This window comes from Papio anubis, chromosome 7 (assembly GCF_008728515.1).
Source record: "Papio anubis isolate 15944 chromosome 7, Panubis1.0, whole genome shotgun sequence".
Taxonomy (NCBI): domain Eukaryota; kingdom Metazoa; phylum Chordata; class Mammalia; order Primates; family Cercopithecidae; genus Papio; species Papio anubis.
In genome coordinates, this window is record NC_044982.1 from 138,300,892 (window position 1) to 138,324,462 (window position 23,571).

At 38.3% G+C, this 23,571-nt stretch overlaps 2 protein-coding genes across 5 annotated transcripts in view; both read left to right on the forward strand.

Annotated features, from left to right (window-relative positions):
• Positions 1-10,212, forward strand: part of LOC101014651 (SHC-transforming protein 4) — a 142,364-nt gene extending 132,152 nt beyond the window's left edge. The window contains exon 12 of the mRNA XM_003900903.5: positions 7,795-10,212. Within this exon, the coding sequence (XP_003900952.1) occupies positions 7,795-7,950 (156 nt within the window). The 3' untranslated portion in view covers positions 7,951-10,212. The remainder of the gene's footprint in view (positions 1-7,794) is intronic.
• Positions 10,213-16,077: 5,865 nt separating this feature from the next.
• LOC101018085 (centrosomal protein of 152 kDa) overlaps positions 16,078-23,571 on the forward strand; it is a 73,529-nt gene continuing 66,035 nt past the window's right edge. For 2 of the 4 annotated variants that reach the window (XM_009210124.3, XM_031668719.1), the window contains exons 1-2: positions 16,078-16,277; positions 21,716-21,809. In XM_009210124.3, coding sequence (XP_009208388.3) covers positions 21,717-21,809 — 93 coding nt within the window. In that variant the 5' untranslated portion in view covers positions 16,078-16,277; position 21,716. The remainder of the gene's footprint in view (positions 16,278-21,715; positions 21,810-23,571) is intronic. The other 2 variants (XM_009210128.3, XM_009210126.4) reach the window with 2 other exon arrangements.

Consider the following 23,571-nt stretch of genomic DNA (forward strand, 5'->3'; position numbering starts at 1 on the left):
TAATTGAAAAATTGAACACATAGGCCCAGAAAAGTCACATCCTCCCACAGAAGATTTTAGAGACCCCCAGGACCTCTATTTGGGCTGGTTGGTGTGAATCTTCCCTTGTATGATGCCAGTTTGTAAGGAAAAAGAGAGGTGGCTGTTTTTCAAATGCATAGATCCCAACACAAAGTTATGAAACTCAAAAAGAATCAGGGAAACATGGCCCAAACAAACAAAATAAATCTATAGAAACAGATCCTAAAGAAACAGAGGCATATGAATTAACTGACAAAGAATTCAAAATAAGTGTGGTAAAGATGCTGTATGAGCTCAATAATACCATCCATGAACAAAGTCAGAATATCAACAGAGGGAAAGAAAATATAAAAAAGAGGCAGACAGAAATTTTGGACCTGAAGAATACAATAACTGAACTGAAAAACTCACTAGAGGGGTTCAACAGCAGACTTTTTTTTTTTTTTTTTTTTTTTTTTTTGAGACAGAGTCTTGCTCTGTCGCCCAGGCTGGAGTGCAGTGGCGCGATCTCGGCTCACTGCAAGCTCCGCCTCCCGGGTTCACGCCATTCTCCTGCCTCAGCCTCCCGAGTAGCTGGGACTACAGGCGCCCACAACCGCGCCCGGCTAATTTTTTGTATTTTTAGTAGAGACGGGGTTTCACCGTGGTCTCGATCTCCTGACCTTGTGATCCACCCGCCTCAGCCTCCCAAAGTGCTGGGATTACAGGCGTGAGCCACCGCGCCCGGCCAACAGCAGACTTGATTAAGCAGAAGAAAAATAGCAAACTCAAAGAGAAGTCATTTGAAATTCTTCAGAAAAAGGAACAACAACAACAACAGCAAAATTTTAAAAAGTGAAGAAAGCCTAAGGGATTTATGATATACCATCAAGCAGACCAATTTATGCATTATTGGATTTCAAAAAGGAGAAGAGAGTGAAGGAGAAGAAGGAGAGGAAAAGGGGGCAGAAAGCTTATTTAAAGAAATAATGTCTGAAATCTTCCCAAGTAAGGGATGAAAATGAACATCAGATTCAAAAAGACCAATAGACTCCAACTATGAGGAACCCAAAGACATTCACATCATGACACATTACAATCAAATTGTCAAAAACAGAGAATTTTGAAAGCAGCAAGAGACTCATTATGTACCAGAGAGCCTCCATAAGACTATCAGCACATTTATCATAACCCCCATAAGACTATCAGTGGGTTCAATATATTCAAAATGCTAAAAGAAAAAGGACTGCCAACCAAGACTACTCATCCTTTCTTTTTTTTTTTTTTTCCTTCTTTTGAGACCAGTTTCACTCTTGTCACCCAGGCTGGAGTGCAATGGCACCATCTTGGTTCACTGCAACCTCTGCCTCCCAGGTTCAAGCGATTCTCCTGCCTCAGCCTCCCAAGTAGCTGGTATTACAGGTGCCTGCCACCACACCTGGCTAATTTTTTGTATTTTGAGTAGAGACGGGGTTTTGCCATGTTGGCCAGGCTGGTCTTGAACTCCAGACCTCAGGTTATCCACCTGCCTCAGCCTCCCAAAGTGCTGGGATTATAGGCATGAGCCACCGTGCCTGGCCAAAACCATCCTTTAAAAATAAAGGAGAAATACAGACTTTCTGAGATAAACAAAAGATGAGGAGTTTGTTACTACTAGATCTGCCTTACAAGAAATGCTAAAGTCCTTCAAGTTGAAACAAAAGGATACTAAACAGTAACATGAAAGTATATGAAAGTACAAAGCTTGCTGGTAAAGGTAAATATATAGAAAAATACAGAATACTGTAATATTGTAATGGCAGTGTGTAAATAATTCTGGTTATAGAAGTTAAAAGACAAAAGTATGAAAAATAAGTTGTGTATCACTTAACAATTGGGAAATGTTATGAGAAATACATTGCTGGATGGTTTTTTCATTGTGCAAACAGTTTTGAATATATGTACACAAACCTAGACAGTATAGTCTACTAACACATAGGCTATATGGTATAGCCTATTGCTTGTAGGTTGCAAACCTGTACAGCATGTTAGTGTACTGAATACTGTAGACAATTGTAACACAATGGTAAATATTTGTGTATGTAAACATAGAAAAGGTGCAGTGAAATAGGATATAAAAGATTTGAAATGTCACACCTATATAGAACATTTACTGTGAATGAAGCTTGCAGGACTGGAAATTGCTCCAGGTGAGCCAGTGAGTGAGTGGTGAGCGAATGTAGAGACCTAGGACATTACTGCACACTACTGCACACTTTATAAATACTATACACTCAGACCACACTAAGTTTATTTTTTAAAATTTTCTTTCTTCAATAATAAATTAACTTGAGTTTACTGTAATTTTTTTACTTTGTAAACATGTAAACATTTAAATTACTTTAATCTTTTGACTTTTTTGTAATAACACTTAGCTTAAAATATAGGTTATATGGCTGTACAAAAATATTTTTCTTTATATCCTTATTCTATATGGTTTTCCCTATTTTAAATTTTTTTATTTATATTTTTTACTTTCAAACTTTTTTGTTGTTAAAAATATAGACAGAAACACAGACATTAGGCTAGCACTAGACAGGGGCAGGATCATCAATATCACTGTCTTCTGTCTCCACATTTTATTCCACAGTCTTCAAGGGGCAATAACTTGCATGTAGTTGTCATCTCCTATGATAACAATGCCTTATTCTAGAATATCTCCTAAAGGACCTGCCTGAGTCTCTTGAGAAAGTGTCATTATTTTCAGAAATATGACCATGGCAGTTTGCTTGCTTTGTTTCTTTTTTCATCATAGATTTGCTCGTATGCAGATAATGCAACATGAGCATTCTTTTCTATTAATGAAAACCTTTTGGTGTTGGGGGTCCATGTTTTTAGTCTTTTCAAGAAACTTGTTAAGGTCTGAAAAAGCTTCTGCTAAACTCTTTATTGTTAATTTTTGAGGGGATTTTTCTTCTTTTTCTTTGCCTGCGCTTTCCTTTCCTTTTGCCTCCTCTTCAGCTATGCCTTCCTGTTTCAGTTCCAACAACTCATTAGTCAATTCTTTAGGACAATTGCCATTAGGCAACAGGAATTTTTCAGCTTCATTATAATCTTATGGGATCACCATTGTATATGCAGTCTGTTGTTAACCAAAATGTTATTATGCAGCAATAACTATATAACTATAAAATATGTTAATGAATACACGAACTTTAAAAACGTAATTGGTGACATCAATAACATAAAATTGTGTGTGGAGAAATAACAGTGTAGAGTATTTGTATGTGATTGAAGTTAAGTTATTATCAGTTTAAAATAGATTGTTATAGCTACGTTTTATGTCAGCCCCATGGTAACCACACAGAAAATACTTCTAGAAGATACACAAAACAAAATGATAAAGGAATTAAAGCCTACTCACTATGAAAAATCAATGAAACACAAAGGAAGACAGCAAGAAAGGAAAAACAGGACCAAAAAGAGTTTTAATTCAGAAAACAATTAATAGAATGGTAATAATTCTTCTCTAGTATTAACTACTTTAAATGTAAATATATTAAATTCTATAATCAAAAAGCATAGAGTGACTGAATTGATTTAAAAAAAAAACAAGATCCAACTACATGCTATCTAAGAAACTCACTTTATTTTATTTTATTTATTTTATTTTTTTTGAGATGGAGTCTCGCTGTATAGCCCAGGCTGGAGTGCAGTGGCACAATCTCGGCTCACTACAACCTCCGCCTCCTGGGTTCAAGTGATTCTCCTGCCTCAGCCTCCCGAGTAGCTGGGACCAGAGGGGTTTGCCACCATGCCCAGCTAATTTATATATTTTTAATGGAGACGAGGTTTCACCATGTCTGCCAGTCTGGTGTCAAACTCCTGACCTCAGGTGATCACCTGCCTCAGCCTCCCAAAGTGTTGGGATTATAGGCATGAGCCACCATGCCTGGCAAGGACTCACTTTAGATTTAAGGACACACGTAGGTTGAAAGTGAAAGTTTAGAAAAAGATATTTCATGAAAATGATAACCAAAAGAGGGCAGGAGTGGTCATACTTATATCAAACAAAATAAACTTTAAGTCAAAATGTCAAAAGAGACCAAGAAGGACATGATATAATGTTAAAAGGATCAATTCTTCAGGAAGATACAATAATTATAAATATATTTGCACATCAGTGTACCCAAATATATGAAGCAAACGTTGACAGAACTAAAGGGGGAAATAGATAGCAAAACAATAATAGTAGGGGGATTAAACACCCCACTTTCCATAATGGATAGAACACCAGACAGATCAATGAGGAAAAAATGAACTTGAACAACACTATAGATCTAACAGACATATACAGAACATTCCATCCAACAGCAACAGAATACATATTCTTCTCAAGTACACAAAAAACATTTTCCAGAATAGATCATGTTAGATAACAAGACAAGTCTTGACAAATTTAAGAGGCTGACATCATGCCAAATATCAGTGGAATGAAACTAGAGGCAGAAGGAAAAGTGGTATTTCCACAGGCAATAAAAGGGACCCTGGAGAAGTGGCATTACATTAAACTAAAAAGCTTCTGCACAGCAAAGAAAACAGTCAGCTTAGTGAAAAGGCAACCTACAGAATGAGAGAAACTATTTGCAAACAATGTATCTGATAAGGAGTTAATATCCAAAATATGTAAGGAACGCCTACAACTCGATAGCAAAAAAATAAAAGCAACCAATTAAAACATAGGCAAAGGACTTGAATGAATAGAGATTTCTCCAAAAAGACCAAAAAATGACCAACGGGTATATGAAAACATGCTGAACATCATTAATCATCAGGAAAATGCAAATCAAAACCACAGTGAGATAATACCTCACACTTGTTAAGATGGCCATTATTTTAAAAAAAGAGGAAGAAGATAACAGGTGTTTGCAAGGATGTGAAGAATTGGAGCCCCCGTGCACTATTGGTGGGTGTGTAAAATTGTACAGCCTCTATGGAACACAGTTTGGAGGTTTCTCAAAAAATTAAAAATAAAACTACCATATGATCTAGCAACCTCACTTCTGGATAATTTTACAAAATAACCGAAAGCAGGATCTTGAAAAGATATTTGCACTCCCATGTTTATTGCAGCATTATTCATATTGCAGCAACATCAAGAAGTGAAAACAAAGATCCACCAAAGGACTAATGGATAAAGAAAATATAGTATATCCATACAGTGGAACACTATAGAACAACCATAGAAAAGAAGGCAATCCTGTCCCATGCTATAATGTTCTCAAGGAAATGGGTAGTTGCTGTTTGATGGGTAAAAGTTTCAGTCATTCATGCAAGATGAAAAAGTTCCAGAGATCTGCTGTATAACATTGTACTTAACAGTTAACAAGACTGTACTGTACACTTAAAAATCTGTTAAGTGTACAGTCTTGTTAACTGTTATATAACATATATATTAGCCAGTCGCGGTGGCTCACACCTGTAATTCCAGCACTTTGGGAGGCCGAGGCAGGAGGATCACGAGGTCTGGAGATTGAGACCATCCTGGCTAACACGGTGAAACCCCATCTCTACTAAAAATGCAAAAAAGTAGCTGGGCGAGGTGGCGGGCGTCTGTAGTCTCAGCTACTCGGGAGGCTGAGGCAGGAGAATGGCGTGAACCCGGGAGGCGGAGCTTGCGGTGAGCCAAGATGGTGCCACTGCACTCCAGCCTCCTGGGCAACAGAGCAAGACTTGTCTCAAAAATAAATAAATAATAAATAAATAAATAAATAAAATGAATCCTTGACTAATTGAATTATATTATAAATACATATATATATATATCTGTTAAATACATGTATAACAGATCTCATGTTATATGTTTCTTACCACAAGGAAAAATTCTTGTGTGGGTGAGGTTACAAACACAAGTGTTTGCAGGGCTAGTCCAGTACTGTAAGTGAATAAAGCTGGGCAGGGGATAGAGCGAGCATAAGGTACAGTAAAAAAAGGCACATATCCTGTGTAAGGGGGCAGTCACCACTCAGCTCCAATCAATTGCTGTCATGCAGAGCAGAGGCCCAGTGCGACCAGATTTTATTTTTTTCAAATAAGTCATAAAACCAGAGTTTTATAGGAACTCTCCCTATTTTTAATTCAAAATGGTTCAAACTCTCTGTGCATAACCCTCCCTCCCCCATCCTAGCCCCTAGCAAACTAAAGCGTATGGGGCATTCGGTCAGAGTGGCCTGTTTACAATCTCTGTACTTGAAAGATTAATTTGACACTTGTATACAGGATTGATTAAAGAGAATGGGAAAGACCAGGGACAGAGAAAGTAATTAGAGGCTTCTAGGTAAAAAGTAATGAAAGCCTGAGGCAAAATGGAGGCAGAAGAAATACAAAGAAGAAGGCAGAGTAACGTGGCATTAAGAACATAGAATGGCAGGATTGGTCAGCTGATCTGGTATGGGATGGGAATGAGATGAAAACCTCTTTGAGGTTTGGAGCCATTGGAGAGCAAATTGGTGCCATTGTGTCCTTTCCTGTAAATCCTTGAATGTGTATTTCCTAAGAACAGAGATATTCTCTTCCACAGTCATGGTACAAAGATCAAAATCAGGAAACTTAACATTTATACAATACTATTATCTAAGTCATAGTCCATATTCAAATTGTGTTAATTATTCCAGTAATTACGCATGATTTTAATATGACAAAAACCAACATCTGGACAGAACTCCAAGAATCCCTTGTAGGAGAACTAGCAGAAATACATAACAAGGTGCTGCCTTGTTGCATATCTTCCCTTTCCTGGATGGTTACTAGCCACCCTCCAAACAGGAGCACATATATAACCAGGCCACCAAACTGGTGGAGCCACGATGGACAGTAATGTACGTCTTCTGTCTATGCATAGGGTACTAGGAAGAGAATTCCATAGAAGGCATGCCATAAGAAAATTGAATTTCTTTGGCATACAGACAGTAAGTTCCATGCAACAAATATCTGTGAATCAGCTACCATGAAGTCTGTGGGAAGGAGACATGAATGCCTATTAGAAAGGTCTGAGGAGGCTTCTTGGAGAACACAGGAATGCTGAGCCTCCAAAGAGAGGCAGGAGGTAGGACTTCTCCAGAAAGGCCTGCTTCCGACAGGGACAAGGTGATATGGAAGCACTGTGGTTAACAGAAGATAATTACAATCCTGGGATTCATGCTTGTATGCAAACCAGTTAAATAGTCATAGAGATAGTAACACAGAATATACCAAGCGATAATACTGCAAAGAGGCTGATTGCAAATTTGGATTGGGTGACAAGTGCCTACCATTTTCCTAACCTATTGGAATGGTCGCTTTACAATGGTAATGAGGAATGAGGAAATCGTTGACCAGGGAATATAGAGTCAACTATTTAAAAGCCCCTTTTCTCGTAGCCCTTTGGGAGGCCAAGGTGGGCATTTGAGCTCAGGAGTTTGAGACTAACCTGGGCAACATGGTGAAACGCCACCTCTACTAAAATACAAAAAAGTTAGCCAGGCATGGTGGCACGTGCCTATAGTCCCAGTTACTCGGGCTGAGGCACTAGAATTGCTTGAACCCAGGAGGCGGAGGTTGCAGTGATTCGAGATCATGCCACTACAGTGCAGCCTGGGCAACAGAGTGAGACTGTCTCCACAAAGAAAAAAAAAAAAAAAAAAAAAAAAAAAAAGGACCTTTTCTTCAGCAAAGTATCTACTTTAGGTATATATCTGGCATTTCCCCCCGATTGTTTATATCTTTCAGGAGAACTACTATAATTTAACCTAAATCTATTTGTACTTCTTTTTCAAGGTGAGGACCAAGGATCATGTATTTGATAACGTCGGCCACCTAATCAGATACCATATGGATAACAGTTTGCCAATCATCTCTTCTGGAAGTGAAGTAAGCCTTAAACAACCAGTGAGAAAAGATAATAATCCAGCACTTTTGCATTCCAACAAATGACGGTATTGAAGCATCATCACACTGATATTTCAAGAAACCCCATTTTGTATTAGGACACAAAGATAATTGAAACTTTGTTTGTAGATAAAATAGAGCACAAACTGTGAAGTGCATCTTTCTGAGACCATCATGGACCAGGTCCTCTATCAAATGAAGAACTAACAAAAATTGATCTTCAGTAATGAAAATCAGAAAAGAGGAAGAGGGTTGGTCATTTTAAAAGAAATTATATGTATGCACGGATGTCACTTTTTAAGGCCATATTGCATTGATCACAAGCTAAAAGCACAACTAAAATTTCACATGCTAACGACAACTTGAATGAACTGCTGGGGCAGTGGTATGTGCCTTTCAACTTGATAATTTGGGGACATTTTCATATTGGGAGATTAATTCTAAGTATCTTCATGTTCTATGACTACAGAACCATTTGCCAAAAAAAAAAAAAAAAAAAAAAGCTTTTCTTGCTACAAAAAATAAGCATTTTTCTTGAGCCTTATTGACTTTATTACATTTTCTGTTTAGTAGTGTTTTTCACTGCAATGTTAAAATAAATATGACATTGAATTTGAACTGTGTGGATGTCAGTGGAATCAAATCAAAAGCCACTCACGTGGCTGTCTGTTTCATTGGACTGTCCCATTTGCTGGTTAAAAGGATTGGGGCCCAAATTCTCTAGCCTAGCATTTCTCAGTGTTTGCTATTCAGACTGTTCAGGTACAGCATGTGACAAGCTGAAGAGGCCAAATCTATGAGTCATTTCTGATTTCATTATATTCTTCCCCTCTTCCTGCTATAAAAAAACAAAACAAAACAAAAAACAAAAAAACAAAAAAAAACCTCATGAGTGCTTGGATTTAAAAGATGGCAAACAAAACCAGTATTTTTCATATTTACTATTCAAATTTGTTTCATTCTTAGTAAAAGTACAGAATTTGTTTGAAATTATAGGAAAATTTCTTCTTGATTGGCTGACACTGAATCATAGTTTCTCACATCCTTAGCACCTTGTATACATATGATCAGACAAAATGCAGAAAGAAAAAAAAAACATATTGAATGAAGCACTTGGAAAGATTTGCCACATGTAGACCAACTGATAAACTAACAGAGTGATTAAGCATGGTGTACAGAAAAGCATGACGCTGAGGCTTATCACTGTTACCTTCAGCAAGTTGCTGAATCTGTTTGGTTTCCAGTTTCCTTGGCAATAAAATGAGCTAAATGGGGTAGGGGAATTTGGAGGACTACTTCAGTCCTAACTTAGTACAAGTCTCTACAAAGCAAGTTTTTCATTTGTTCGAGGTCGTTATTGATAACCAGTCTGTACAGTTAAGGTAAAAAATTAAGCTTTTCTGTAATCTGTGTCCATACTCACAGAATGAATGGCACACCTGAGATCAACATTCACAAAATTGAGACTCCAAACCATTTGGTCTAAAACATTGAAACTTTGGAATAATATAGGGAATGATGATAAAAGTGGATTTGGTTTGAGTAGCAGAAAACTACTTCTGTCCTTTTCTTGCCTTTGCAAGAAAAATGGTTTTTTTTTTTTTTTTTTTTTTGGTGTGTTTTTTGTCTGTTTTAACAAATCTTGAGTTATCTGGATATTGCCTTAACTCCATTTCATTTTGGCTATGTAGATACAACTTAGTCTTTGTGATTGTGATATATTTGCTAAGTTTTAAATAGAACTTCTTTTGGATAGAAATCATTAGAAACCAAGCATACTCTAATATTTTACTGTAAAGGCTTATGATTTTTATTTCTACTGCCATTAACTTTTTAGATGGATTTGTTTCCTCTTATACAACTAGAATTAATGTACTTTTCACCAGTTTTCCATATACCTTAGGTCTTGATCATTTGTCCTTAAAAAGGGGATCAGCATGGGTATAGACATTAGAAATGTATGGGTAGTCTAACCACTTTTATCCGACACAGAGCAGGGCTGTGGTCTCAGTCTAGCTGAGCAGAGTATTAACTTGGTAGCAAGAGTTCCTGATACAAATAGATGCAATGACTGTAAATGGTGTCAGCAGTACACATGGATAATCAGTATTTGACTGTAATAGTATAGTAGTTAAATACGGCACTTAAAAATACCACAGACACAGTTAAAACAAAAGGAAACAATAAAAGGAATGTCTGCATGCTATTTTAATCTCACATTCTTTATCTGTCTTCAAGTGGAAATCCATTTGCCTACAAATACCTGTAAATGACTTTAAAAAATAAATGATTATTGCTTTGTGACAATTGACAGAATATGTCTGATGTTTGGGATTTGGAAACTGTCATTTGTAAAATGTATCAGGGAAACACATTGATTCAATCAAACTGGATAATTCAAGGTGAGTTTAATAAAGGGACTATTTACAAAGGTGTGGACAGAGTTTAGGGAAATCAGGAGGGAGAATGCAGTGCCCTGGGGCCAATTAAGGGAAAAAGGGAAAGAACAGCTAACCGAATCTGGAGAGGGAGCTGTGTGCAAGGGCTGCCTTTTAGGAGCTGTGGCCTGTAGTGGAGGAATGCAGTCAGCCCTGCTGACTCAACTAAGAGGCAGTGAGGGATATTAATAACCCAACATTCTTCTGTTCCCCCTATTCCCTGCTGGGATTGTCCACTGGCCCAAGCAACTTGAAGACAGAGAGCAAGGGAGCTCCTTGATGGAGTTCTAGAGGTCAGCCTCCTGGGAACAGAGGGGATGGAAAAGACTAGAGGGGGAGATCTGGAAGGGCAAATAAATGGAGTACATCCAGCACAGAGGACTTTGAAGAGAGTCAAGCTTCTAAAAGCATTAGAGTGGCTTTGGGTTAGCCAGGAAGGCAAAGCTAATTTGCAGAGAAATAAGTACAGATTTTCAGGTAACCATAAATGAATTACAGCAAAAATGTCACTTGTTATTATTATTAAAACTCAAGCTGTATTTTGAAGCATTGGTTATTTTGCTCAAGAACAACTTCAAATGCATTTCAATCTTACAGAGATCCTTTTAATCCCACCTTCATGTTTCTTGCAATTCCTTCTACTAATTTTGCCATTTTATTACTTGTAATTATATATGGAAAAGTAACAAACCTGACCCTGTTACCTTTTATGATTGGAATTATAGACTGACAAAAATTATAATATGAAATCACTATGTCAAACATATGTGAAATATACCATCTGCATCTGTGGAAAATATTTAAATATCGACATATTAGTGTTCCAAATGAATTGTCTGTAGTTTGCCATAGTCTTACTAATGGGACAAGTGGTTTTAGTCTGTGAATGAAAGAGAATTTATCATTACAGACTCTGAAAACATCAAAAGAATAATAGGGGAATGCCACACACAGTTCTACACATATAAATTTGACAACAACTTAGATGAAATAGACCAATTCCTCAAAAAGTACAAACTACCGCAATTTAGCCAATATGAAGTTGATCATTTGAATAACTTTATAACTATTATGAAAACTGAATTCACAATTACCTCCCCCAAAGAAATTCCAGGTTAAGATGTTTCATTGGAGAATTCTATCATTTGAAGAAATAACATTAATACTATACAATTGCTTCCAGAAAATTGAAGTGAAGGGAATACTTCTCTATTCATATTTTGAAGGTAAAATTACTCTGACATCAAAACTGACAAAAACAGCAAAAAAAAAAAAAGAAAACTACTGATGAAATCTCTATGAATATGATAAAAAATCATTAACAAAATATTATCAAGGAGTATTCCCCATTATATAAAAAGAATTATGTACCATAATATGACTAATTAAGGTTAATTCCAGGAATACAAGGCTAGTTCAATGTTTGAAAATCAATCACTGTAATCCACTATATTAAGAAGCTAAAGAAGAAAAACCACATGATATCAATTGGTGCCGAAAATGCATTTGATACAGTTCAACATCAATTTATGATAAAAATTCTTAGTAAACTAAAAATAAAGACCATCTACAGAGGCCATGCTTGGTGGTTCACACCCATAATCCCAACACTTTGGGAGGCCAAGGCAGGCAGTCGTTTGAGCTCAGGAGTTTGAGACCAGCCTGGGCAGCATGGCAGAACCCCATCTCTACAGAAAATTTTAAAAATATTAGCTGGGTGTGTTGGTATGCACCTGTAGTCCTAGCTACTCAAGAGGCAGAGGTGGGAGGATCACTTGAGCCTGGGAGGCCAAGACTGCAGTGAGCCATAGCTGTGCCCTGGCACTCCAGCCTGGACAATAAAGTGAGACCTTGTCTTAAAAAAAATCTACAAAGAAACTACAGCTAACTAATATTATACTTAAAATCATGGCCTGAGTCATTTCCCTCTAAAATCAGGAGCAAAGCAATGATATCTATTATCACTATTCTTGTGAATATAGTACTGGAAGTTCTAGCCAGTGCAATAAGACAGGAAAAGGAAATAAAAGGTATACAGATCAGAAAAGAAGAAATAAAACTGTCCCTATTTGCAGATAACATGATTGTTTATGTGCAAAATTCCAAGGATCTACAAAAACCCTCAAAATCCCCAAATTCAAAAAATGACCAAAAAATCCCTCCTAGAACTAAGTTCAGCAAAGCTTAGAGGATACAAGATAAACATACAAAATTAAATTGCATTTCTATATATTAACAATGAACATATAGACACAAAATTAAAAATGTAATACTATTTACAGCTGCTAAAAAGGACATGCATGTAAACCTAACAAAATATGTACAAGACACACACTGCAAATGACAGAATGCTGATGAAGGAAATCAAAGAAGATCTAATAAATGGAGAGCATACTGTGTTCATACATTACAAACTTCAATATAAGAAAGATGTCAACTTCCCCAAATTGATACACAGACTTCCTGTCAAACTTTCAGCAAGATTTTTGTAGATACAGATTATTCTAAAATGTATGTGGAAAGGCAGAGGAAATAGAATAGCTAAAACAATTTTAAAAAAGAACAAGGTGGGAGGAGTCATCTGATTTTAAGACATTATATCATTTTAAAGACTGTATTGATGTTGGTGGAGGAATAGATACATAGGTTAATGGAACAAGATGGAGGACCCAGAAGCAGACCACTCAAATATGTCCAACTGATTTTTGACAAAGATGCAAAGCAACTCAATAGATAAAGGCTAGCCATTTCAACAAACGGTGCTTGTGATAGCTAATACTGAGTGTCAACGTGATTGGATTGAAGGATGAAAACTACCTCAGACCCCCGTGTGTACTCTAGTCCAATAAGCCATAGTACATAGAAACACAATGGAAAATAATATTTTTACATTTAAAAGCTGTTTCACACAATCTCTCTTTTGTTTTGCTTTTTTTTGCCACAATCCTGAGAAGTACCAATTTTCAGGTAAGGACTTCGAGGCTTTTGAGTGTTAAATTGTTATGGACAATGCTAGTAGATAGGAGAGCTGGGACTTGAACTCAGATCTTCTTACTCTAAGTTCTGTGTTCCTTTGAGGATAGTATTCCTTGATGATAGCACTTTGGATAGCACTCCTGTGGTGGCATTGCTTTGACCTGATAGCTTTGACACCAAAAAGGAGGAAAAAGGAGAAATGATGGTTTAGCTTTACTTTTATAAATGCTTGTTAGTGGGAGGGACCCCATCTCATCAATAATGCGACATTTTCCCTTGAAATGTCTCACCCAGCTCATAGGTGTGCCCATTTAAAACATGCAAGGCAAACATGGAGCAAACGTTTCACAAATAACCTTTCGTCCCGCATTTGAGATCTTTGGCAGTTTTACTTTCTTCCCCCACATTTGCCTTTGTTATCCCAGAATGCCTCTGTCTGCTTGTGTTTCTTCAGATGTGCACACCATTACCTGACCTCTGTAGAATGCCTTTCCTATTCTCCCAGGCTTAAAGCTCTTCTATGGACTACCTCCTTCCTGCTTTCTTCTCCAGACTTACCTCTAAATTTAAGATTCCTGCACTTTTGCTGGTCTGGCCTTCAAATTTCACTCATGCCAATCAACTGGCCTGTTGAGCTCTCTCCTTCTCTTCTTCCTCGAACCTGCCTTGATAGATTCATCCTTAGGTGTTCACTTTCCCTAGAATTATTGCCTATTCTTACTACACTTAGTAAACATTTTTTGTTATTATTTATCTTTCGATGTAAGGACCTTGTAACTCAAAGTGTTGGTACCTTGAGCATAGGAGTCCTACCCTGCACCTAGGCTGGGACTTAAACAGGATACGTGGTCAAAGAAAATTTAGTCGAATATATCCATAACTCCACTAAAAACTATTTTTAGAGGCATGGCAAGATGGGAGGTTGATTTATTCTTTATTTTCCCTCTTTGTCACATATATACTAGGCTCACTAAAGTATTTTGTATGCAGTGATGAGCTCTGGGTTTGGAGATAAAGGACCTGGTTTCAAATTGTCTGCCTTGTATTAGCTGTGTAGCCTTGGACAAGTCACTTAATTTATTTTTATGTAAGTTTCTTCAACTGGAAAATGGGGTAGGAATACCTAGGCCCCCCACAGTGTTGTAGTGAGAACCGAATGAGATAATGCTTGTGAAATAATTTACCAATCTGTAAAGCACTGTGTAAAGGATTATAAACACTGCCTCCTCCTGTGTTTCCCCTGACACCTTTTATGCTTTCATCCTTCTAAGAAGCAGTTGTTTGTGCATGGGGATCACCTGGCATTCTTGTTGCAGCACTCCATTATAACCCTCAGCACAGAAGTTTGCCAATCGACTTCAGTGGGATGTGAGAAGTGAAAAGTGCATTTGATTCTCACTAAGATGCCTTGGCTCGGATTCAACAAATGCCATTTAGTTGAATGCCTTTTATTTGCTTTTACTGCCCACCCCCCCTACCAAAATCTTCATCTATTTGTTCATTTATTCATTTACTCATTTAATGTAATTGTTTTGAGTGCCTACCAGGGTCATGAAACATGTTAGATACCCAAGAAGTAAAGTGAGTACTTCAAGATATTCACATTGTACTGAGTGTAACAGACACACAAAAACTTATAGTAGATATAAGAACTATAATAGGATATATAGGATACACTGTGTACAGAGGTGGGAAAGATCATTTCTGCGAAGTGAGGGAGTGTGTATCATGAAAGGCTTCAAAAGAGGTGATAGTCTATCTCGAAAACTAAGTAGGAGGAGAACTAAGGTAGAGGCAATGCAGGTGAAAGAAACAGCTTTCACAGCAGGTGAAACAAAAAAAGCGCTCTGGGAACCATTGTTAGCTCAGCCTGTGATTTCATTCATTCTATTACAGTGGATTAAATTACCTGTTATTTGCCAAACCCTATACTAGTTTATGGGGTTACAGGGGTCAGTGTAGGCATGGGGGTGGATGGTGAAGTAGCAAAGGAAAACTAGCCACATTATGAAGAGCCTCGAACAGCCATTTTACTCCACGCCAGTACACATGGGAAAGAGTTGAAAGGATATGTGAACCTGCTGCCACCAATTCCTTTATTATTCACTGGAACTGTTTCAGCCAGAGAAGGTAGACACAGTGCTGGGCTTCACTGAGGACTGGGTGGCGCTGTCTTTAGGGGCAGGTTGATAATATACACCTAAGCGACAAGAACACTTACACCCGAGGAAATTAGAATAGTGAACAGACACGTGGACAAATGTGCCATCTTATCAGTTTAAAGAAGCAAAAATGTAAACAAAGCGGCACCTAGTAAGATAGAAGACAAAGCAGAACATCTAAGGCTGTTAGGTAATGGGGAAGCAGATGCCTTAGAAAACAAGAAGGGGAAATGTAAAAAACCTCTAAGGCAAGAGTTCGGTGGGGAATCTGCGGGATTCTGTGTGCTGAAGCGTAGGAGGCACGAGTCATCTCTGCAGTCTCCGCTACCAAAGGGGCAAGGGGTCCCGGTAAGGCCGGTGCACCCTGGCCGAAGGTAGCGGGCAAAGCGCCTCGGCGTCTCTAGGCAACCGATCAGCCCGCCCACTCCAGAGTAACTTCCTCGTAATTGGCTCACGAATTCACCAATGGGCGCACAGGGGGAGCTTCCCGCCACCTCTGGCGCCCGCTTTCAAACAGCCGTGCTTTGCAACTGCAGGCGGACTTCTCAACCAAGCTTGAGGAAGGCGGAGACTCCTGGCTCCTCGCTCTGCCCCGAGCCGGCACGGCTCCGCCCACCGGGCGAGCTTCTAGTCGGCGATTGAAGGAGGCGACTGCTCCTTAAGGGCCTCCGCCCCGTGGGTTCGGTTGTGACTAGGAAGGAGCTAGTGGACTAGAACCAGGGTAAGGGGGTTTGCTAGAAGTTGGTCTTCCGCCAGGGCTAGAGTTTCCTCGCGGTAACAGCCTCCGTGGCCTCTGGTGAGTTCTGATTCACGGGTGGGCTTGGACCTGGGGTTAGAGGAGTTGCGGGGTCCTCGGGATCCTGGCTGAGGTTTCCCCGGGGGCTGACCTGCCCTCTCCCCAAATCCCGCGGTGGTGGACTGCCCGCATGTTGCGGGCTCAGCTTTTACCTTTAACGTGTCATTTAGACCTCTTCATTCCTCCAATATCCTATTTAGAAGCGACATATGGGAAGCCCGCCTCGTTTCCAAACTGCTGGGGTCGCCCCGAGACCCTACTCTGCGGACCCCACCTTGGTCACCCTGGCGTTACTCCTGGCTCCCAGTAGGTGCTGTGTGCACGTGTGTTGACCGAGTACAAGTGACGCTGGCTCCCAAAACTAGCAGTCCTGGGTTATGGGCCCCGTGTGGCTTTGGTCATGTTTGTAGTGCTGTAGCTGACGCCAAACAGTTCCTCAAGGTCATTCGCTTAGCCTGTGGATGCCTGTTGTGTATTAGCATTACTCGCTCCGCTCTCTGAGCAACTTAAATCAATTTGTCCAAAGTGCTGTCATTAGCACTGATCACAAGATGTCATGATCATTTGTTTTTATGTCTATTTTCTTTCCCTCCATCACGTCCCGTTAAACTGTAATCTTGAACAGTGCTTGGTAAATTGTTGAATGAATGAATAGGGCGCCTCCACCAGGTGTTGCAAGTCTAAACCGAGCTGTGTGCTCTGGCTATTTCCATTCTAGAAGGCGAGTTATGTCAGCAAGTAAGTAGAATTTCCCAACTCCCAGTGCAATTCTTAGAGACCCCTTTTGTGGGGGTTTATAACCCTTTCTATATCGTAGTCATGAACTCGAGTCTGATTTAAGCCTGTTATCACCATATACCTTCATAGTGCGTGACAATGAACATGCACTCCCCAGACAGGTGAATGCACTCAACTAAAGAGAAGCTGAAGTAGAAGCCATAAGAAAAGCATAAGACATACAGTCTGAAAGTGCAAAGGAGTGGCTTATTCTATGGGGGAACAGGCTTGGAAGGGCATCTTGAAGGAGGGTGGCATTTTTGTTCCATAGGAGGTTGCATTATTTGAAGTGACATTTCTCATAGGCTGCACATTCACCTTTTCTCAGATATGCGGAATCCTCTTTATTCCCGTAACCTCTTCGGTAGCTGTCAGACTCCTATTCATCAGTAATAATGTCATAATGATAATAAAACTAGAATGTATTGATTGGTACATAGTGCTAATTACTTTACATGTATTATCTTGTGAATCCTCAGAATCAATCTTTGAAGTAGGTATTGTTTCCACCCCCATTTCATTAACGAAGAGGCAGAAACGGTTTGCTCAAGACTGCACTGCTGATAAATAAAAGAGCCAGAATTGAGCTCAGGTTATCTGAATGAGTGCCCTCATTCTTAGAGCCAGTTATAGCCATATTGTGTCCTTTAAGATTTATTTCTAATCTAAAAGCTCTTTTTTTCCTGTAAAAATTCTCTAAACCTTTCTTCTTAGGAAAAGTTAATTTGTGCTTTGTACTTTCATCTACTACGGAATTTATTACAATATGTTATTGTAACTGTTTATATCAGTGGCTCTAAGAGAGGATGAACAGAGACAGTGAGCTCCTCATGGCTGGTACCATGTTTTAGATGTATCTAGGATGTGATCTGGAACACAGTGGGTATTCAATAAAATTTTATTGAAATAATGAATTCCTATAAGGTAACATGCCTGTATCATATTCAGTCAACAAATATTTGTTATGTGCCTACCATGTGCAAGCGGGTAGATACATTTTAATTCTGCCTTCAGGGTGCTTATAGTTTATTAGATGAGGCGAAAACAATACTACTTTTGCTTTGTAATCTTTTGTCTAAATAAACACTGATTGGTTTTGTTGCAAGGAGGGCAGAGAAAATCAGGGACAACGAAAGAAATGCTGGGTCAGAGCATCCATCTGAGTGTAACAACAGGACATACTTTTTGTAGTCTTGTTAAGGGTTGAGAAAAAGTTATCTAGGAAGAAAGTCTACCAGACTGCTACTGAAAAAGAAAACCAAAACATACTGTACACTTATTCTGCATCTTGATTTCTTAAGTGGTCAGCCTTGAGTCAATAGATATAGAAAATTTTCATTATTTTTACTAGTGGTATAGTATGACAAATTCAAAAATAATTTTACTAGTGCAAATGTTCATTTTCAATATATTAATTTTGATAGTTTTCAAGATGGTTTAGCAGTTCATATTTTCACCAGCAACTCATGAGCCACACAAAATACAAAATAGTCACCACTGGGTGATAATTTTTTTTTTTTTTTCAATCTAGTGGTTGTTGAAAGTGGCATATTGTTGTTTAAATGACACTTTTTTGAAACATCACGAGCTTAAGCATCTTTTCAAACTAATTGATTTACACTTTTTAAAATAAATTGTCATATCAGTCACCCAATTTTATATTGGATTGTCTGTCTTTTTAAGAATTTTATATTGGGACTTTGTCAGGTGCTTTGCAAATATTTTTCTGATTCTCATTTTTCTGGACTTTGTTAGTGATGTATTTTTTCTTTTTTTCTTTTTCTTTTCTTTTTTTTTTTTGGGGACGGAGTCTCGCTCTGTTGCCCAGGCTGGAGTGCAGTGGTGTGATCTCGGCTCACTGCAAGCTCCGCTTCCCGGGTTCACGCCATTATCCTGCCTCAGCCTCCCGAGTAGCTGGGACTACAGGCGCCCACCACCACGCCCGGCTGATTTTTTTGTATTTTTAGTAGAGGCGGGGTTTCACCATGTTAGCCAGGATGGTCTCGATCTCCTTACCTCGTGATCCTCCCGCCTCGGTCTCCCAAAGTGCTGGGATTACAGGCTTGAGCCACAGCGCCTGGCTGTATTTTTTCATACACAATATTTGACTTGTTAATGATGTCTTTTGCCTTAAACAAAGTTTTGTTTTTTGTGGTTAGGTTTCCATCACATTTTTCTTTATGGCTTTTGGGTTTGCTATCTTGCTATTTTTTTTTTAAAGCTGTCTCTTTTGTTGTTCTGAATATTATACTAAAGTCTCTGGTAGCAGTGATAATGAGTGGTGATTAATAAGTTAAAGTATTAGCTTTTATTTTAGTCTCATTTAAAATATGTATTACCTTTTCAGTATATATATTTTTAACCACGTAAGTTGATCAGATTTCTCTTTATATCTGAAATCATTTCTTAAAGCCTTTCATAGTTTATAGTTCTCATAAGGAAAACTTATACCTTTTTTTCTTCAGTGGGGGAGACTTTGGTAATGCCATGTTTTGGATTTAAAATAACATTAAAGATATATGCTTTGATATTTTACATTCTCTTTACTTTAAAAACAATAACGTAAGTATTCGTTATCTGAGAAAAAGTAGCCCTGTATTTAAAATATTAGTAGCTACATTTTTAGCAATAGGCTCTTATAAATCTTAATGTTCTTTTTCAATAATCAACATCAGTTGATGGCAGGTTAATAAAGGATTGGAACAAACCTCCTTTCTCTAACTTCAGGAGAAATTAACCCAAATTCCGTATTTTGTCTTGTATTTGTATTTAAATGAAAGAGAGGTAGAAGACACAGAATTCAGAAGCAGAAAGGATTTTTTCTGCCTGGAGGATTCAGGAATGTCTTTAAGGTCCAGTTTAATTTCATCTCTTTTAAGGAGATGGGATTTAATTGGGCTAGTATTTTCATTATTCATATATAGTGTTCTCTACGCTATTAAGTCCATTTGCAGTAGTAGAAAAAAAATCTAGAGACTTGTGATTGTGTGTTTTTTCCTCACCATTTCATATTATAGGCTCTTTACCATACTCATATCTTCATCTTATGTTGATGTACAAAAGGCATCTTATAGATGGACTTAGATTTATTTTCCTCAATATGCATGTCTCTTCCCCCTTTAGCCCTGGCACAAGGGTAGAAAGGAGTAGGTGTGGTCTGAGAAGCAGAGGCTGGAGGGTTTTTAAGTTGATGTAAAGAGTCTGAGTTGATATGAGTTGAAAGGGACGGGTTGGGTGTAAGGACCAGAGAGGAAGGGATTAGAAAGTAGACAGCAAATTTGAGGTTGGCCAAGAAACATAACTCAGTCTTTGAAAAACAAAAACTTGACATAGGGGGATTTTCACCACTGAAATTCATATGTGTGTTAATCTTTAATACCATATTCATCTAGTCTAGCTTGCACATTTTCTTTTCACACTTTAATATCTACAACATAGACTGCATCCTAAAATTAATGTTATGTCATAATTTGATTGCCTACATCTTGTTCCTACTGCTACAAATGGAACTGCATCATAGAATCAAAGACATCTTAGATCTGATGAAATGGGGTATTGTCTACTCTAGAGCTATTGGCTTCCACAAAAGTTTGTGATATAGTTCTTACCTGTTAAGATGAGGGAGCTAAGTTCTTTATGGTAAAATGCATTTGGATTGCTGGGTCTCTATGCTTCTGATTTTACTTCCAATTTAATGACATTTTAGAGCTTGAAAGATGTAGTGAATGAGTTGTGGCTCAGGCTCACATCCAAGTGCGTTTCATTGGCATGAACGACAGTGGACTGAATGGAGGGCAGTGTTAGGCCAGGTAATTGATGACACCTGCCTACTTTTTTTTTTGTTGGGATTGTTCAGAGCTTTGAAGTTCTAAGGGGTTTATGTGTAGTGTCAGGATCCCTAAGTATAATTTAAATCAGCAGCAGCTTTTTTGACTGTAAGTAGTTGAAAACCCATTTCCTGCTGCTGCTTCTGCCGCAGCAGTGACTGCTCCCCAGGGAACTCTTGCTGTTGCTTTTGGAATTGGAAGTCCACAGTGGTGGAGCTTCACAGCCTTCACTTCTGTTTTTCCTTAGTGTATTGCCAGAACCTGATTTTATCAAGCTTAAGAGGAGGACGTTTAAGACTTATATTTTGTTGTGCGCTCTATGGCATTTACTGAATTGTAAATGGTTTCTGGGTAGCAGTTACTCATGATTTAGGGGCCCTCTTCTTGTAAAGCATGATATTTGGATTTCTGATATTAAAAAAAAAAATGAAGCAATTAGGGTACTGCCTGTGCCATGTTTAATATATCACATTTGAAATTTTGTTTGAGCTTAAGATTTTTACATTTGGCACATTTCTAGTTTATTACTATTGTCATCTTATTTTATATGTGGGCAAAAAATCTTACTGTTTTAACTTATACTTTTCAGACCACTAGAAAGGTCTATTCATAGTTTTATTACCGATTTGCATTTTTTCTTTTCCATGAATTGCTGTCATATAGCTGTTTTCTATGAATCGCAATTATTTGTATTGGCCATAATGGAGTTATACATATTTTCTCCTAGTCTGTTTCTGTCTTTTCATTCTGTGTATGTATGGCATCTCTTACGTAGTTTGTTCTGGGGAGATTTTATGGAATATTCAGAAACCAAACATCTTCCCCTTCCCATAGGATGACCATGTCATTAGACTTTGGCAGTGTGGCACTTCCAGCGCAAAATGAAGATGAGGAATATGACAAAGAGGACTATGAAAGAGAGAAAGAGGTAAGTTGTTAAAAAAAAAAAAAAAAAAAAAGAGAGAGAGAGACTCTAAACCCAGTCTTTAACAAGTTTTATTTCTTGATCAAAATTATATCATCTTGTGTCATTTTGAAGGGATTTGGATTTTTTTTTTTTTTTAAAACAACCCTAAACTCTGCTTGCTATTTAGACTGAAAAGGTGGATAAGTGGAATGCTTCTGGTTTTGAGACATGAATAAAACACAACGTGAATAATGCCATCAGATAAATGGTTAAATTTTTCTTTTCATTTAGGAGGTAATGGTTGACTTTGGAAGTGGCAGGTTAGATTCTAGGTGCTTGTAACATTGCCATGAATAGGTCTGACAAGGCTCTTTGCTTTGGGTAGTTTACATCCTAGTGGGATGGCAGACAATAAGTAAACAAGTGAGTAAAGTAATTTGAGTGAGTGATGATATATCATTGATAAATGACAGGAAAACAAACTGGAGTGCTATGAAAGCAATTGGTAGGGGATTGCTGTAGATGGGCTGGTGAGGGAAGGTCTGTGGGAGGAGGCAATATTTGAGCTGAGACTTGACTTATGAGAAGGAACCAGCCATGCCGAAGCCTGACGAAGAGCAGTCTAGGCCAAAACACCAATGAGTGTAAGCTGGGAAGTTGGGAAGAGACCCGTGTATCTGTGGCACAGCCAGAAGGCCATGGTATTGGGTACATATAAGCCAGTGTTGGGTGGTGGATGTGGGTGTCAGATCATGGAAAGCCATGATAAGGTGTTTGTATTTTATTCTTAGAGCAATGGGAAGCCAGTGGAGGATTTTAAGCAGGGAAAAGTGATACTATATTTTTGAAGATCTTCCAGAAGGCTGCATGGTGAATAGATTATAGAAGGAAAGGAATAAAAGGGAGAGACCATATTATTTATATATAAAGTGTTTAGCAGAATACGTGGCACATAGCAAGTGTTCAGTAAATGGTGGCAATAGTAATAGCAGCAGTAGTAGTGTTATTGGTGGAAGTCAAGTTAGTTGTTTTGGTTGTTTTTAGTGTAAGTCAAATTTCTTGATTATCTGTTATAAAAGGCTTCTTTTGTCCTGACACTATTTTTTATATGACCCATTTTCTAACATGTAAAGAAATCTTTAATAGTTATTGGGGACCATTAGTATTAATAGGAAGCAAGGAATAGGGTCAGTTGACCGTTGTTCATGTGACTGGTGGTAGAATTATGGCAGGGATAGAAAGCTGGCAACTTGCTGGATTTGGTTCATAGACAGGTATTGTCTTTTAAAAAATTGAATCTGTATTTGAAGATTCAAAAATTTTATGCAGCACTGCAGATTCTCTGGCTTATCTAAAAAACATCCAAAGCTCTGGCCACACCTGGCCTGTATTTGCACATGGCAGCAGGCGGGCTGGAGCTGAGCAGTGGCTCTCCTTCCCCAGCTGGCCACGGTCCCCACTTCTCACACAGACATGGGCTTATGCACTCAGACCTGCCTGCTTCACTCTGGTAAATTCTCTGCCAGGTCCCTGAGGGCATTTGAGTTTATGACCCTGGAGAGGGTTTCTGGATTTTGGCAGGGCCCCTCACAACAATTGTTGTGGCAAGGATGGGAATGAGGATTTTCTGTTACTTTGAACCTGCAGCATGAGGTTTTCATGACTGGGCTTCGATAGTTGGCTGGGGTTTAACCACTGGGATTCTTGAGAGGGTCAGTTTAAGTAATCACTACTGTAAAGAAGAAAAAATATTTTGACAGGTGATTTTTCATTGAGAAATATA